This window comes from Vanellus vanellus (genome assembly GCF_965231255.1).
Source record: "Vanellus vanellus genome assembly, chromosome: 9".
NCBI classification, from domain to species: domain Eukaryota; kingdom Metazoa; phylum Chordata; class Aves; order Charadriiformes; family Charadriidae; genus Vanellus; species Vanellus vanellus.
Genome location: NC_138914.1, coordinates 6,614,537 through 6,632,248, shown reverse-complemented (window position 1 = coordinate 6,632,248; position 17,712 = coordinate 6,614,537). Strand labels below are relative to the sequence as shown.

General features: G+C 40.3%; 1 protein-coding gene across 1 annotated transcript in view; it reads left to right on the top strand.

Annotated features, from left to right (window-relative positions):
* The window catches only part of SHQ1 (SHQ1, H/ACA ribonucleoprotein assembly factor), a gene marked incomplete at its 5' end in the record, with an annotated part of 57,268 nt that extends 41,675 nt beyond the window's left edge, over positions 1-15,593 (top strand). The window contains one exon of the mRNA XM_082487532.1: positions 14,484-15,593. Coding sequence (XP_082343658.1) covers positions 14,484-15,132 — 649 coding nt within the window. The 3' untranslated portion in view covers positions 15,133-15,593. The remainder of the gene's footprint in view (positions 1-14,483) is intronic.
* Between the last annotated feature and the right edge of the window lie 2,119 nt (positions 15,594-17,712).

Sequence of the window (17,712 nt, the reverse complement as noted above, 5' to 3'; positions counted from 1 at the left end):
TTGATAGACAGGTGGATATAATACCAGAAATTCCCCTTTATATATGGTTTAGCAAGCCCTGTAAAACATGGATTTTTAACAAGGGATTTAATCTCTCCTCCCAGCTGCTAGCTGCAGTTTCCTTTGATGTTTTTCCTCTCCTTTCCTCTGTTGTTTTTTTTTTCTATTTATTCCATCGCTTTTCTATAGCTCATACTCCTTCAGGCTGTGTCTGAATGCACCTTGCTGTGGGTAGAGAAGGCAAAGAAGAAAGCCATTTTTTTCCCCCTCAGGCTACTGCTTTGATTTTCCAAAGTTGTTGGGAGGCAGTTCCTATATGCCTACAGAAGGGTCAGTGATCTGTGTCATGTCTTTTCAGTCAGTGCATCTCAGCTGACTCTCCTTCTGTTTTGACTAGAGGAAGGATGAGCTTGTGTAGCTGTTGCCTTCCTAAGCAGGTGGAGTGTGCAGCTGTGATCAAAGTGGGAAGCCAATCTGCAGGCTGATAATGCCTTCCTGTTTTGTTTCCTACCTTGACAGTAGCTAGCTTGGTCTCTTCCACCTGCCCCCGCCCCTTGCAGTGATTGCCTCATCAATCACAAGGCAGAACAGAGGTAGAATGAGAGAGAGAAAAAAAATTCTGAATGAGATGATAATTTTAGTCAGTGGCCTAACGCCCACTCCCCACTATTGCTTGGGAACTCTTCCTGTGTGAACTGGGCAGTGTGGGTCAGCTACATGATGCTGCGTGCATGACCTACAAGTTTCCCTGTCACGGTCCGGAAGCCAGATTTGCAGCCAATTCAGTGGGGTATGGTGGTATTATTATAATTAATTATTATTATTCACAAGAGGCATGCTCATGCTCTAGAGCATCTGATACACGGTGCCCTACAAACACACCAGGGTGGGGGGGGTAGATGGGAGCAGGCTGTTCAGTTTAGGCTCTGGGAAAAATCTGCTTTCCTGCCAGGAATTTGCAAGATGCTCAGATTTGGTGCCTTTTTATGTTTAGATTGTGTGAGTTGAGAATGGACTGTGAGCGGGAAGGCTACAGGTGGTGTTTTCCCTTCAAGTGTTATGGGTGTCAGTCGGAAGGAACTGAGTAGTGTCAGAGTTAAAACTCTCATTGACCTCACTAGGACTTCTGTTTGATGGCTAAATTTCATTGTAGAGGGCTAGGATCATGTTGGAGTAATGAGTTTGCAATTGTGCCTTTAAGCCTGTCTGTTGTCATTGTTGTTCTTGTTATTTTTGTAATACGTGACTTTACTAGCACTAAAATTCAAATCTTCTGCACTGCTTTGTGTGAGTACCTTTCATTCCCATATTGCAATACAAATTGTGTAATTTACAGTGTTAGGAGGGGTATCACCTAGATCTCCTGCAGTGATGGTGAATACCAAATTCTAGGTAATGGCAGTTAAGAAATTTGAGGGAGATGGGGCTAATGTAGAACAATTATCAGCATTTCATTTCTGTAATGCAGCCAGTACTTAACTATCACATTATAAAATCTGTTCCTTTCTCTGCATCTTTTTTGTGGTGAGGTATCTATTAATCTTTCATTATTTGTATTTATCATATGTTAATTTGGAAGCTGTGCCATTGTTAGATGGCAACTTACTGAAGCTATTTTGGCAACTGAGCTGCTTCTAAGTTCAGTTAAAGTATTCTTAAAACATAAATAATGTTCAGTTTCTTTTTGTAGTCCAATATTAATTCTGTTTTCTCTTATGAATATTTTCATAGTATCATCTACATAAGTAAGCTGTACTTGATTTCTTTTATAATCCGTGATATGTTTGGTTTCAACTTATAAAAAAGACCAAGTAATAAAAGTAAGATGTTATATTGGAAAGCTTCATTTTTTTAAAATATTTATAAATGTGAAGTTCAGCTCATGCAGTATTTAGATTCATTATGAAAGCAGCACTGTGGAATTCCAGAATAAATATGGAGGAAAAGTCACTTGAAATATTCAGACTTATTAACATAAAAGCAGTCACTTAAATTGAAATGATGGTGCTGTGCTTTATATTTGATTTATGGTTAACAAACTGTAATACTTTAAGCTATGTAGATAGCAGTTCATGTTTACAAGACTGCAAGTTGGATTGCAGTGTAAGTACATCTTAGTTTCTCGTAGTTCTGAAACTCTTAGTTTCAGGATTCATGTCATGCCCTTTAAAAGCCGGAATTTCAAGATGAAAGCATTTTATGTTCGCCTTAAACCCACTGGATTCTTCCACATCAGCCATTGTTTTATGGTGCAGGACTGCTTTCTGTCACCTGAAGATAAGTGGTGGGTTTCTCTTGTCAAAAGTGTTCTCTTTATGATGGATTTCTGCTCTTCTAATCCTGTCAGTTTAAAGTGGTGGCATCTTGCTTATGGTGAGATATATTTTCCAGACTACTTTTTGAACCCAGTGCTCCCTTTTTATAGTGTGGTTTTCCTATATATTAAGATAAAGATTTGGTGAACGGTTAACACTTTTCCGGTCTCCACTTTGTCTGATGTCTACAAGGGAGGGAGGAAAAAAAAGATCCTATAAACTTCCTACAAACCCAAACCTTGTGCCCTAAACTCTTCACCACATCCTTTGACACCTCCACCAGGCAAGAAGGAGCATATGATGTGGTGGTTGGTATATGCATGCCGTGGTCTCCTACCAAGCCAATACACCATAGCAGTGTTCTGCTGGCCTCTTGCCATGAGGGTCGTTATTTTTTATCTATGTCTGCTTTTTTTCATGAAATACATAGGAATTTAAAGATCTTTTTTAACCTCTAGTTGCTCTTAAATTTGATTGAAGTTGCTTGGTATTTCCAAGAGTTGTTAGGAAATAATTAACAGTAAGTATAGACATGGACAGTATAGCTGTGTAAACCTAAGTTATTTGGGCTAAAAATCAGAATCCGTTCTCTTGAGAAATGGAAAGAATGAATTCATACCTGCAGTTGCATAAAGTATCTTGAATGACTGAGCACGTTTTATTTTAGCAGCTGGCTTTTCATAAGGAAGTGTAGAAATTAAGCAGTCTTTAGTGCTGTGTTGTGGAGATGGTTTGTTTCTTTCCTGTGAAGCCAGTGGTTAATCTAGTACTAAATCATGTGAACAAATGTTGCATTATTTCTGTTGTGTTTACACTCATCTGTCTTTCTTTTGCTGCGGATAATGTAGAAGATTAGTTAAAGTTTAAGTCAGTTTTCACCTGAGTCCTGAAGAAAATGGTCCTGTTTCTTCTTCACTAACAAATTAAACTCAGCTTTGTTCTTACATTATCTTCTGTACTCATTGATCAGAGCTAATGAGATTTCAATGGAGTTATTTATTTGTTCTGCCTCTTACTATAAAAAAGTATAATAAACTAAGCACAAAAAGCCATTGAATGGTTCTGTTTGTGTTTATCTCGCTGGGTGTTAATTGTACTACCTATTCTGTGATTCTTTCAGATCTCATAAGCCAGGTAGGGTTATGATGAGCTAACCAGCTAATAAAGGCTGGAAAGTGATTTAGTAAATGTTGCATAGTCATCTTTCTGTTTAACTGATACAATATGGAATTCTGTGGATAGAGGTGCTGTTTTTGAAAAGGGATGTAAAATAGCTTTTGGACTTTTCTGTTTATTAGGAACCTATGGTATTTTCTGTGTGTTGCGCAAGTGTAAGAGGAGTATTTGTGTTCTTCTGAGTGAGGGCCTTTTGTCTCCATGAAAGGGTTGCCATGTGGTTCAGATACTGTGTGTATTTTCTTTTTCACTTTATGCCTTAAACTTCCTGGTAGTATTTGTTAAGTTTTAGGCATGTTTCACTGTAGAGAATAGTTGTGTTCCCAGAGCTGGATGAAATAAAATCTGTGTAGTTTCCCCAAGCTTGTGCAGAATTGTGGAAGATGTGTGTATAAGGTACTTTGCAATAAAACCAGTGTAAAGTTAGTGTGTACAAATATGCAAAGTGGTTGTAGCCATCTATTAACATTTACCAAGACTATGGGCTTTCTGCTATGAACTTCTTTCAGAACTTAATTTGGAGTATATTTATTCACTAATTCTGAGCTTGCTTTTTCAAAAGTATTTCACTATGGTTGAAGGTCATTGTCGACTCTGTAACTTGAAGCACTCATTAGGAATAACCTTGAAAGTGAAATAAAAAATGGTGAAATATGGCATCTCATATAAAACACATGCTAAAAGGTGTAATTGAGTCTTAGTCTCTTATCTCCAGGCAGATTCTGAGGCTCATGTTCTTTTGTAACCTGTGACTTTTAAACTTTTAACAGGGTAGTTTTAGCAAATGGATGGTGCATTTAGTGTGATAAGTTTCTTATTATTGCAGCTAAATGTCAATTTTTAAGGATTCTTTTCCTAAAGTAGAGGAATTTTTTGTTATCTAATCTCATTGTTCAACCATTTGTGCTTTTTTGTGCACGTTGACTTTAAAGGTTTCTACATTAACGAAGTCATTCAACACCATCATCGTTATTGCTTTTATGTTTTACCAGTTTGGGTTGATCAAACCTAGGTTCTTTTGTCTTGAATATTTTGTTAAAAACAAATTGTCTTTCAATTCTATATCATAAGAATTAAATCACTGTATTATTTTTTTCTCTCTAGCTGTTTGAAATTGTATGTCAAGTGTGGAGGGATGTTTGACTTTGTTAGTTGCCTTTCTGAAAGACGCATGCTACTGTTGGTCTAAAGCCCTGGAGTTTAAGATATGTTAGTGTAGTCCAAGAGTATGTGCTCTCTCTGGCACTTTATCCTCCACCCCTGGCTGTCAGAATGTGCTGTTCCAGTGGAACACCGCCAGTGTCCAGGGTGAGCTCAATTATCAGCTTTAAGAGACTTTCATCAAAGATCACTGGTTTGGTTGCTCAAGCAGGACTAGATAGAAGCTGACATCTGAATTTTAAATTGAAGAACCATTTATTTTCTTCTTGAGTATATATAATAATAGTTGGATGCTTTGTCAGCTGTGTCATTCTTGTATGAGTTTACTTTCTTATCTTTAGATATCATGTTTGACTGTAACTTGTTGAGTCTTCTGCTTCAAGGGAGCTTAAGCAATAGACTTACTGCCATAGGGATATTAATTTTCATCAAGATCATGACAGAGCTCCTCTGGGAAGTTAATGTTGGCATTATCAAGGGACTGAACGTTGAACAATGTCTCTTCATACTCCCTGTTTCTGGACAGATAAGGCTTGGGCTGGAAGACAGTGATGGATGAAGTCCAGCAAGAACCACTCCGGGCAGGGGGAAAATAAGATGATCTGAAGGGTCTGGAGAGTCTGGCTCTTTTGTAGGTGCCCTTTTGTTCACCAGTGACAGTCCATGCAGAAATGTCAGTTACGTCCTATTGCAGCCTGTCCTCAACCAGTCTTGTGGCAAGGCAGAAGATTTCATTATCCCTAATAGCTTAACTGACATTTCAGTGTCTTGCAGATACTAAATTTACACATCCTCTATACCTGAACTGCTGAGGCTCTTCTTTGGGATAATATCTGGTGATCTCTGAGATAATATTAACTCTAAAATTGACTTAATATTTACGATGCCTCTGGCTAAAAAAATAATTGTGGGAAATTGTAAGCAATGCTGCCAGGTATGTAATTTGAAACACGTTTAAAGTGGTTATACTCTTGGCTGGTTGTATTGCTTGTTATCTTATCTCTTTTATCTAAGAAAGAGGGTGTCTCTGAAACTTTCTCTTGTAAGTTTGAGTTTTGCCAGGCCTTGTTGAGAAAGGTAGTTTAAATATAGACCGACACTTTCTCCTTAAACGTGGTAGCTTCTCATACAGTAAATGTATAAAATTAAGGCAGTTGTGAATACCTTGTGATCCAGCAGACAGAAAGCCTTTTGCTTAATGCAGCGGCATTACTGTTAGATGTCCAGAGCTCCTGTTGAGTGGAGATAAGTTAAATAACTGCCCCTTTTATATTTGTCAGCCCTGCTGCCTGGCACAGCATGCTGCTAGTTTGTATTTGAATGCATCTCAAGGAATTGCAGGCCTACCGGGGGATGGCTGCCTGGCAATGAGACAGGCCCATTTTCAGATTTGGTGGAACCTAGGACACTGCAAAGGCACGTCTGCACTTGAAGTATCTCCTGTTTCTTTGAGACTTGTTTCTCTTGCCTGTAAGGCTTAAAGATAATTAATGTAAAGTGTTTTACATTTAAAATAGGGCTTGTCAGCCCTATACAGCCAAGTTAGGGCATTGCTAGCACAGAGGACTGATTCCCGTTGTAATACAGTGACTAGGCCCTAACCACATTTGAACAGCACAGTATAACAAGAGTTTAGTTGGTTCCAAGATGAATTAGTTTCCAGCTTGGTTCCAAGACCAGTTACGTCACATTCAAACACCAGGCTGGTAACCAAAGCTGTTGTCAATGTTTTTGATATATGGGTTCCCATGCTTTGTTGCTTCTGTGTTGTGCTTGAGCAAGAATAGCTCAATCTGCCTTGACAGCACTTGTGCACTGTACAGTGACTTGATTGTGATTGAGCAGGGGTAGATAATAAGAACATTCTGTTGCCTTATAATTGTGTTTTGCCACATCTTACACCTAGTTTATGCTATGTACTTCAGAAAAGTACGTGTTTGTATACATCTGTGAAATGCAAAACCAAGCTTATGAGGCAGTAGAAATAATCCTTCTATTGTTTACAAAAACAAAAGCAAGCTAGAGCTTGTGCCTGTACAAGAAAAGTCCCTTTCCATTCCGTAGTGAAATGTTACTGACTCCTGTTCTGAAAGGCTGTGCTGCCAGTGTGACTATTTGCAAACATGGGAATAAATACTCTGGACAGTGTTTTAGATATGTAACTCCTGTGCCATGATAGAGTATGCAGTGCTGCCCATCATACAGGATGAGGAGGAGAATGCTGATTTTCATATTTTCAAGTTCTCTTCGAGTTGTTTGTTTGTTTGTGGTTTTGTGTTTTGTTGTTTTGTTTTTGTTTTAACATAACTGCTAAAGCAAGACAATTGGATATAAGGCAAGTACCAGGTCTGGCCTGTTACTTTTTAAACCTTTTCCTTTTGTAGTGCTATTTCTGACTGGTGGACACTATAGAATCTCAGAATGGTTTATGTTGGAAGGGACCTTAAAGATAATCTAGTTCCAACCCCCCTGCCCTCGGCAGGGACACCTCCCACCAGCCCAGGTTGCTCCAAGCCCCGTCCTTGAACACCTCCAGGGATGGGGCAGCCACAACTTCTTGGGGCAACCTGTTCTGGTGCCTCACCACCCTCACAGTGAAGAATTTCTTCCTAATATCTAATCTTAATCTACCTTCTTCCAGTTTGAAGCCATTCCCACTCGTCCTGTCACTACATGCCCTTGTAAAAAGTCCCGCCCCAGCTCTCCTGTAGGCCCCCTTCAGGTACTGGAAGGCCACACTAAGGTGTCCCTGGAGCCTTCTCTTCTCCAGGTTGAACAAGCCCAACTCTCTCAGCCTGTCTTCATAGGAGAGGTGCTCCGGCCCTCACAAAAAATGATACCAAAAAAAACCCCAGCCCAACAACAAAGCATAATTACTTATTTTTATTTTAACTTTTTGGACAAATTAGAGGATTTTGTGGCTGGATGTACCCCCCAAGTCCTGCATTTATTTTTTTTTACTTTCTGTGGCTAGGTTGACTTCTCTCTTTCCTTCCAGCTTATGTTAAATCTTCCTTGGAAACAATAAAATCCCTAATGTATGTCTTCTATGAGACCTATGAGACCTTTTTCTAGTAGCTTTGTGTTCTGGAGCTAACAGCTATCTTGGTTCATCAGATTCTAGTGCCCTTTTTACTCCTTGGAACAGAAGCTAAAACTGGAGCTCATAGGAGCATTAGTCTATTACTGGAGTTGTGTCCTGCTTCCCTCCCAGCCTGGCTGTTACTTGTGTCTCAGCATTGCAGTTGGTCCTCATCACCATCACTTCTTGTCATGCTGCCACAGGTGGGATTTGCTGTAAACCTGTAGTGATTCCCTTTCCTGTTGCCATAATCCTTTTTTTCCCCCTCATTTTATCCATCTCTGTTTATTTGCGAAATCTCCTTTGATTCTTTGTTCTTTTCACCCTGGTTTTACTCTCTTGTAATGAGACCAGTGGAAAAAGATTTTTTTCTTCTTCTGGAGCATGGAGAAACTCTCCTGCTGCCTAGACAAGGATTACAGTAGTTCTGTCTTGAAATTTTAATTCCAGACTGCATAGACAAGACCTGAGATGCCTCTGTTGTTATCTGTTCCTCAAAGCTATACATTAAACAAAACATGCATCTGATCAGTTTAACCTGTAATTAAACATTTTCCTTAAACAACTGACATCTTGATAACTAATAATTATCATGTGTAGCACCTTTAAAGCCTATTATGCATGTTTATGTAAGAACACTATTACCATAATAATAAGATATCATTACTGCAAATGTGCATACTGAATGAGCATGTCTTAAAGTAATCATGCGATTCCATTAATCATACTTGAAAAATTAAATTATTTGCTGTCTAATCTCTAAAACACTACTCAAGATTCTGGAAACAGCAGGACCTGTTTACTACAAGTCTCTAATACATGATATCTCATTTCTGGTGTCTCAGTTTTATTTCCTGAATTGTTGCTTATCTTTCAGCTAGGGAAATCGTTAGCTCAGAGACCCACAGTCTCCCATTGAAAGCATTTCCATGCTCTGACTTTTATGCTGTTTGCCTTGTTTTTTGTCCAGGGAGTGCTGCCACCTTTTCTTAAGGCTGATGTGAAATGCACTCCTGAAACTCAGTTCTCCTTGAAATTAGATAATTGCCTTAAACAAGATGGACTGATAGCTAATTGTCATTCTGTTAGTCCCTTACACAGGAGGAGGAAAAAAAAAAAAAACCCCAGCTGTTCTTCAAGTGTTCCTTTTTTTTTTTCTTTTAATAGAAGATTTGAAAGCTGGGGAGTGGAGTTTTCTGCTGTTACATATAAATTTGTCAAGACCGCGACAGTTTGAATTTGAATTTGAATTTTTTTTTTTTTTTTTTTTTTTCTGGAAGAGACTTGGCCACAGCTAAAGCTGTGAGGAAACAGCCTACTAAGAAATCTGAGTAACTGAAAAGAGACTTTTTCATGCTGTTTAAATCAAACACCTGATGTGGCTAACAGCTGGAAAAAAAAAAGTAAAATGGTCTTCTAGGGTTTTTTAATGATTTATTAGGAGATTCCTATTGTGGTTGGCCTAATGTGATCTTTGGGGCATTGATGGTGCAAAGAGAAAGCTTGTGCAGGTCTGCACAAAGTCCACAACCCTTCTCCTTTCCTGAAATGTGCTGGTTGGTAGTTCATGGCCTGTGTCCTTGTGCATGGTGTTGGCAATCACACTGCTCCATGGGACCACTACATGAGAGCGCTGAAGGAAGGCAGTTGTAGAGGTTAAGAGGATAGCTATAGATTTGTTGGCCTTTTGCAGGCATTTACTCATCCAAGCAGAGTATCCATTTGTGCTGTTATTGTTAGAGGGGAAGAACAGGCTGTTTAATCAACAGCTTTTTTTCCTGTAATCCTTTATAAAGATAAAAAGTGTGTCCTCTCTTGGTAGTTATATGAAAACTTTTGGGAAAAAGGGCTAAATGTGAAACTTGAAGCCACAGTTGTTTTATGAAATCAGTTATTGTCATTATTTTGTAGTGTGTTTTGATCACTTGGAATTAACCCAAGGTTTTCAGACTAAGAATGCTACAGTTGTCCAGTAGGACAGGTGTTTATCTGTAGTTCTCAGGCACCAGCCTTTTCATTCATTCTCTTTGAACTCCTTGGTAAGAATGTATTTGTGTATAGAGTGACCAAGCACTTGCTTTAGAGAGGCCATTCTTTTATCTGTCAGTAGTACCACATCTAATTTAGTAACAATGTGTGTTTTCTTCCTTAACACTTGGCATTAAGTAATCTGGAACATAGTGAAGTGTTTATTAATGCCACAAAGTACATGGTGCCATACATCTCCTTAATACATGATTCAGTTATTTGACATGTTTCGGTATCTGATGTGTTAACTGCATTATAAGAGAGCAGTAAAAGAGGAAGGGAGGAAGCAAACTTCCAGCTCTTCCAGGAGTTAGTCAATAGAATCCCCTGGGAAATTGCCCTCAGGGACAAGAGAACAGAACAGAGCTGGCAGATCTTTAAGGATGCTTTCCATAAAGTGCAAGGGCTCTCCGTCCCCCAGGTGTGAGAAATCAGGAAAGGAAAGCGAGACACTGGCATGGGTGAGTCGAGACCTGCTGGTCAAACTAAAGGACAAGAAGGAAATGCACAGACAGTGGAAGCACGGACAGGTATCCTGGGAAGAGTATAGGGACAGCGCCCAGTTGTGTAGGGACGGGGTCAGGAAGGCCAAGGCACAGCTGGACCTGACCTTGGCAAGGGACACACAGAATAATAAGGGCTTCTACAGATATGTCAGCCAGAAAAGGAAGGTCAAAGAAAGTGTACTCCCCCTATGAGCAAGACTGGCAAACTAGTAACAACGGATGAGGAGAAGGCTTAGGTACTCAACAACTTTTTTGCCTTAGTCTTACAATGAGGGTTTTGCAATGAGGGTGGTGAAACACTAGCCCAGGTTGCCCAGAGAAGCTGTGGATGCCCCATCCCTGAAAACATCCAAGGTCATGTTGGACGGGGCTTTGAGCGGCCTGATTTAGTTGAAGGTGTCCCTGCTCATGGCAGGGGACTTGGACTAGATGGCCTTTAAAGGTTGCTTCCAACCCAAACTAATCTATGATATTTACGGGAGCAATTTCAAAGACTGAGAGTATCTAGCAGAAAAATTTGTATGAAAAATTAGAACAGCAGAAACAGGGAAAAGGCAAAAAATACCTATAGGATTGGGAAACAAAGTGACAGACATGATGGAAGAGTTGTGAGTTCAAACAGGACCTTCAAAATTGATTTTCTATCTATAAGGGCAATAGTGAAACAGGTAGGTGAGACTGAGGCAACTGGAGCTGAAGATGTATCACCAGAGGAAACTGTTGTCCTTATAGTTAGTTGCTCATGGCTGTCAATGAAATGAAAAGGAACTACATATCAAATGGGTACAAAACAGTGTTCTCTGTCACAACGCACATTTACCTGTTGGAGCTCGTTGTATTCTTGTGGACAGTCAGGCAAGTGGACAGGAAAAAGGATTGTACCTTCATATTATTAACAATTCTTAAAGGGGAAGGGGGCACATGCACACACGTACATGCATATAGTTAGAAGGAAGGAAAGAGACTGTTTCAAAAACAAAGCAAAATGCTTTCTGAAAGGGATATAAACTCTTGCGACTTGGGGTATAAACCAGCTTCTCACCAGTGTGTTCAGGAAACAGATCCCCCTGCAAGGCAGTTATTCTGTTACCACCTACCTGCAAGGCTTCAAGAACCTTTCTGTGTATCACTTGGCTTCCTTTTCTTACTTTTTACCTATGGAGCAGGGAGAATGCTTTCTTTGTTCCCAATTAGGTTGTCTGTTTCTCAAATCCTCCATAACTTTTCTTGAAAAAATTCAAGTTCTTGACAAAAATAAAATGGAAATACATCACAAAAAGAAAAAAAAGAGTAGTGTAAAGTAAGCAGCTTTTTAAAATTCGGTACTTGAGTTTATATTGGAGACCTCTAGGATAATGTTGTGATTTAATTCTTAGGTTTAGATTTAAAAATCCTAGAAATAAAAATTATTCTCTGTTGCTTCAGTTACTTCTGGGAAACACTTTTTAGTTCTCTAGTCTATGGGTTGAACTAAGGAAGTTTAATATGTTTTATTCCAAGTTCAGCTTTTAAATGTTGCACTGTCTCTGTAAAATGAGTAAGAAGCTGCATTGAATTTCCCTTCCCCCACTTTTAAATACAATTCCTTTAGGAGCAAAAAAAAATTGAAGCATCTATGTTATACTGAGTAATTATGCCCCCTGGGAAATAGAATATAAAGATCTTTAAAATCATTCAACTGAGAGAACAAGCACTTTAACTTTTGCCTCGCAGGAGTCATGTATTACATTATCAGCTACTTGCTCCAGTGTCAGTGTGTCATGCCTTGCAGGTTAGCAGGTTTGGCAGAGGAAATGAAACCCAGTCAGTTACTGCAGGATTTATAGTAGACCTGCTGTTGCAGGAAGCGGTGAAAAGTTGATTGATAGTCTGAGGCAAAACTCTACAACAAGAAACAGGATGTATGTTTGTTATTTTATACCCAGTTTCCCCTCTGCTGCCCCCCGCCCCTTCCATCTCAAGGCACTCCTTTACTTTTTGTTCTCTCTGTTTATAAATCCATGATACGCTTTTCTGGTAAAGCATGTGCTGACTTCAAAACACTTGAGGGAATGGATATGACTGTACCAAAGTTTTGAAGCTGACGTAGCATGCCTGCTTTATTAGAGGCGTTTTAAATGTCGCACTGTCACTGTAAAATGTGTAAGAAGCTGCATTGAATTTCCCTTCAACCACTGTTAAATACATTTCCTTTAGAAGCAAAAAAAAAAAAATTGAGTCTATGGTAATGACATGTCTAATGTTAATTGAAGCGTCTAAAAGGTCCTGATATTTTTGTTGAATTATATTTCAGCAGAGTTATAAGTGAAAGGTAAAGCACATCTACAGACAGAGTATTGAACATCCTCTGCTGTCATGGGTGCATAAAGCTACTGGCTGTGAAAGAAGGAGAATATATCACTGAGATGGACCTGATCAGCTAGGCTCTATTGGTTCATCTGCCTTTAACAGACATATCTGGAAGGGTAGTAAAACAAAATTATTTTGCTGCATATGAACTTAATCCAGGAAGCCACATACTGCAGAGCTCACTACTAGAGCCATCAATCCTGAAAAGGTTTGTTCTGAAATCCATTTTTCCTTACTGGGCGCTGCTGAAACATCAAAGTAGCAGTGTCTTTTCTGAAAGTGTCACCGAAGACTTTCAGTGAGATATTGTCTAACCTTGTGGGAAAAGTGACCCAAACCAATTGTAATTATGAATACTTTTGATTGTATTTTTTTTTCCGCAGCATCTACTTTTACAGTTATTATTGAAGAAGAAAGTTGTTTGCAAACCAGGCGAATAGTAGAAATGTTTAAGATTTGTGTTCTCGTTATCAAATGGGAAAGTTCTGTTTCACAGAATCACAGAATAGTCAGGGTTGGAAGGGACCTCTGGAGATCATCTAGTCCAACCCCCCTGCCAGAGCAGGGTCACCTGCAACAGGTTGCACAGGACAGCGTCCAGGCGGGTTTTGAACGTCTCCAGAGTGGGAAACTCCACAACCTCTCTGGGCAGCCTGTTACAGTGCTCCACTACCCTCAAAGTGAAGAAGTTCCTCCTCATGTTAAGATGGAACTTCCTATGTTCAAGCTTGTGCCCATTACCCCTCGTCCTATCAATGGGCACCACTGAAAAAAGACTCCTCCCATCCCTCTGGCATCCTCCCTTTAAGTATTTGAAAGCATTAATAAGATCCCCCCTCAGTCTTCTTTTCTCTAGACTAAAGAGACCCAAGTTCCTCAGCCTTTCCTCATATGAAAGATGTTCTAATCCCCTAATCATCTTCGTAGCCCTTTGGTGGACCCTCTCCAGCAGATCCCTGTCTTTCTTGAAGTAGGGAGCCCAGAACTGGACGCAGTACTCCAGATGCGGCCTCACCAGGGCAGAGTAGAGTGGGAGGATGACCTCCCTCGACCTGCTGGCCACACTCTTTTTGATGCACCCCAGGATGCCATTGGCCCTCTTGGCCGCCAGGGCACATTGCTGGCTCATGGTCATCCTGTTGTCCACCAGGACTCCCAGGTCCCTTTCCACAGAGCTGCTTTCCAGGAGGTCATCCCCTAACCTGTACTGATGCATGGGGTTATTCCTCCCCAGATGCAGTACCCTACATTTACCCTTGCTGAATTTCATTAGGTTCCTCCCTGCCCAACTCTCCAGCCTGTCCAGGTCACGCTGTAAAGCCACACAGCCTTCTGGCGTGTCAGCCACTCCTCCCAGTTTAGTGTCATCAGCAAACTTGCTGATTGTACACTCTATCCCTTCATCCAGATCATCGATGAATATATTGGACAGGACTGGACCCAGTACTGACCCTTGAGGGACACCACTTGTTACTGACCTCCAACTAGACTCTGCACCACTAACCACAACCCTCTGAGCTCTATCTGTCAGCCAGTTCTCAATCCACCCCACTGTCCACTCATCTAGCCCGCACTTCCTAAGCTTGCGTGTGAGGATGATGTGGGAGACAGTGTCGAAAGCCTTGCCAAAGTCAAGGTAGACAACATCCACTGCCCTCCCCTCATCCACCCATCTAGTCACTTCATCATAGAATGCTATCAGATTAGTCAGACACGACTTCCCCTTAGTGAATCCATGTTGACTACTTCTGATAACCTTCTTTTCATCCAGGTGCTTTGAGATGATACCCAGCACAAGCTGTTCCATCATCTTTCCAGGGATGGAGGTTTGTAAAGTTAAATAATATAACTTGTTCTTTGTTAAAGGTCAAAAAAGTTGGCTGCACTCTCTGAATCCTTGCAGAAAACCACGCTCACAAAGTCCCACATAGGATTTGAACTAGAAGAGCTGGAAGAAGCAGCAGTGCTGGTACAAGAGGAAGAGCGCATGTTAAATGTTGCTGGCACAGTTTCCAAGCAACAGCTGCCTTCCTCCGAGTCGGAGACAAGTGAGTCTGAAGAATCAAGCAGTACTTCATCATCTGAGACAGAAGGCTCTGATTCAGATGAGCGAGAGTCCTCAACCAGTGAAGATGGGAAAATAAATTCTTTACAAGGCACGCTTCAAGAGGAGAGGACAGCTCCACTTATTGACTGTAATGGATTAAGGCAGGGCACAAACACTTCGACGTTTGAGGTTAGTGATGAAAAACCAAAGGTTTCTTTGCAATCTACATCTGTTCCTGGAAAATTGATAGAAGAATTAGAAAAGCAAATGCACACTGCAATTAGACTTTCAGAACAGCCTGAAGGATTGGCTACTGCAAGCTGCGTTTCACAGGAGCAGGAAGAAAACCGTGTGTCTGAACCTGACAGATTTTCAAAGGGTACTACTGGGAAGGGAAATTTTTTGGAGGTGTCTTCAAAGACAAACCCATTGCTTTTTATTATCAGCACAAATGAAGATGAAGACTAAAAGACCGTGTCAGAACACAGTGTGACCCACTAGCAACCCAGCTCATTGCTATAATGAGGTGTTCCCAAGGCTGTCCTGAGCTGCAGAAAGAAGTTGATATTTTTCTTCTTTGTTGTGTTGACAGTTTGGAGGACAGGACAGCTTTGAAAAGAATTGGTAGGACTGTGTGATAGAGACCCTCGTAGTTAGATTTTTATTTTTCTTCTCTTGATTCAACAGTGTTTCAGATTTGATCTCTCCATGCAGGAATGTGTAAACTTATTCAGTAGTAGAATGATGTCCTAATCGAATACAACTGAAATGAGTCGTAGCATCATTGTAGTTATCCGTAGCTGTTGGGATTTACGTGAAAAATAGCCTCATTATGTTTGTATAAACTTGATTATGAGAACGTGCTACGTTTTTTTTCAATTTTAAAATGCTTTATAGCTAACCACTTCAAAAAATAATGGTTATAACTTTACTAGTCTAAATAGTGATGACAAATTATTTTAAAATATATAAATATTTTCTATTTTTTGTACAAAATAAAGGAAATTTCTTTATTATTGGTGCAAGATAGAAGAGTTATTTCTGCAGTTCTTAGGTAAGTTATTTCAACGGTTTTGCCATGTATTTATTCTTTTGTGCTGCTTTTGAAATGTTTCCACATGGGGACTCTGCTGTTGCTTTTTAAAGGACAGAAATCCTAATTATTTCTTATTTCTTTCTGTATATGCTCCTAATATCACCACAGTAATGTTAACGAAAATGAAGAAATAACATGGTACAGCTGTCTGGAGTATAGGACTGAAAGCAAACCTGTGCTGTCTTGACCTGGCTTTGTTGTTAGTCATCATGTAGCTTTGGCCAACTCATTTGCTCCTTTTTGTCTTTATAACATTAAAATAATCCAATCAGTCAATATATTTTGTGCTAATTTCTGTTAACTGTAGATAGGTTCTTGAAATCAGGTGGCTACTGCAAATTATATGCTGCCCTTCAGTCTCTACAAAAGGATTTGGGAGGGAGGCAGGATGTGACATGGGCCACCAGGTTTGGTTCAGTCTGATGAAACAGGGGTGCCTCATTCATGCCTCTGGTGGAGCAAGCCATGATTGCTTTTCAACCTTTCTACTATTAAAAAGTGTACAAAAATCCTAAGCTTAAAGACTTATTCTTCACCAATGCTACACCCTGCTGGAAAGCAGCAGGCTAACTCTGTTCCTGTGCTGACTCCTGTTCAGTAAGAACTGCAGCCCTGATCTGCCAAGATTTTTTATGTTCTTAAATACCTACCGGTCGCTTAATCAGTCTCTGTGTTCTGTTCCCCAGGGGAGGGACCTTTCCCATCCTGCATGTCAGTGAGCACTTACTCTTCTAAATGCTAGCAATAAAATCTACACTGTAGCTGCAATTATGCAGCATATGTCTGAGAGAGGGAAAAAATGCGCTTAAGGAAGAAAAAAAAAAAAGTAATTCTCCTCCCACTCTCCCCAAATTACAGGTATGAACTCTGAAACTTCCTTCAGCAGAACACGGGCTGGAGAAAGCTAAATTAGTATGAGTTAGGAAATACACGTTGTGAAAATTGATAGGTATTTGTAATATCCTATGTCTTCAGCTCGCTCTCTCTTTTTCCTTTTTTTTTTTTTTTTTTTTCTCTCCATTCTCCCACCTTGTGGCAGACTGTTGAGGAGAATGTTCCTCCTCTTCCAACAGACCTGCTTACTTTCGGGGGCTGGCTGCCTCTTCTGGAGTGAGGATAACATCTTTGGTTGATCTCTTTATTCTTTCCTCTGCATGCCTAAAAACGTAATTTATTTATGCCATTTGTGAGCCTTTTGCATCATGTCTGTCTGAATCCAGTTTGGGTGTCAATATCTGTAGTGTCCATACAATGTGATGCCCCAGTAAATGCCAGGTGAGGACATGGCATGCATACAGATGTTAACTCTCAGATAACTTGGATGTCATTGATGTCCTCGCCTTTGAGACGCTGCATAGTCGAGCTCTGTTTCTGCCTCTGAAAAATTACTGGTACCTGCTCACGTCGTGCAGGTCTGCACCGTACTGTCTTTCCTTCTGCGTCTGCCCTGCTGTTCCTCTGCGCCTGGGGAAACGCGCTGTGCTGTGGGGTACCCTGAGGCTCATTCCCGGGTTTCTTCCCCTTTTTGTCTGATGTTGATATTCACCATTGCCTTTTTGCAAAACTCTGTGTTGAGTGGTTGTGGAGCTGATAATGAATGTTGATTTATATATTGATTGAGAGCAATTTTATGTGACCTTTGTAGTGGTGGGAGGTTTTTCCATATTGGGTGATAAGAATTTCATGTGTGGGTGCATTATCCAGCACACCCAGAGTGCTCGGGTTGAGCAGTGTCTGTATGAAAGAGAAGCCTTGCTTCTCTAAAAAGAACATATAAAGACATTTATAAAAGAAAAGTGGAGCTAAAAGAAAAGCAGAACCTTGTTTAGCCAAAACTGAGGCTTGCCGAATCCGTGAACCACAAACACTTGGGAAACACAAAAAAGCTCCGACCCCTCAATCCTGTAGGTTGCTGCGGGTTCTGAAAGAACTGAGTGAACTCTGATAAGGAG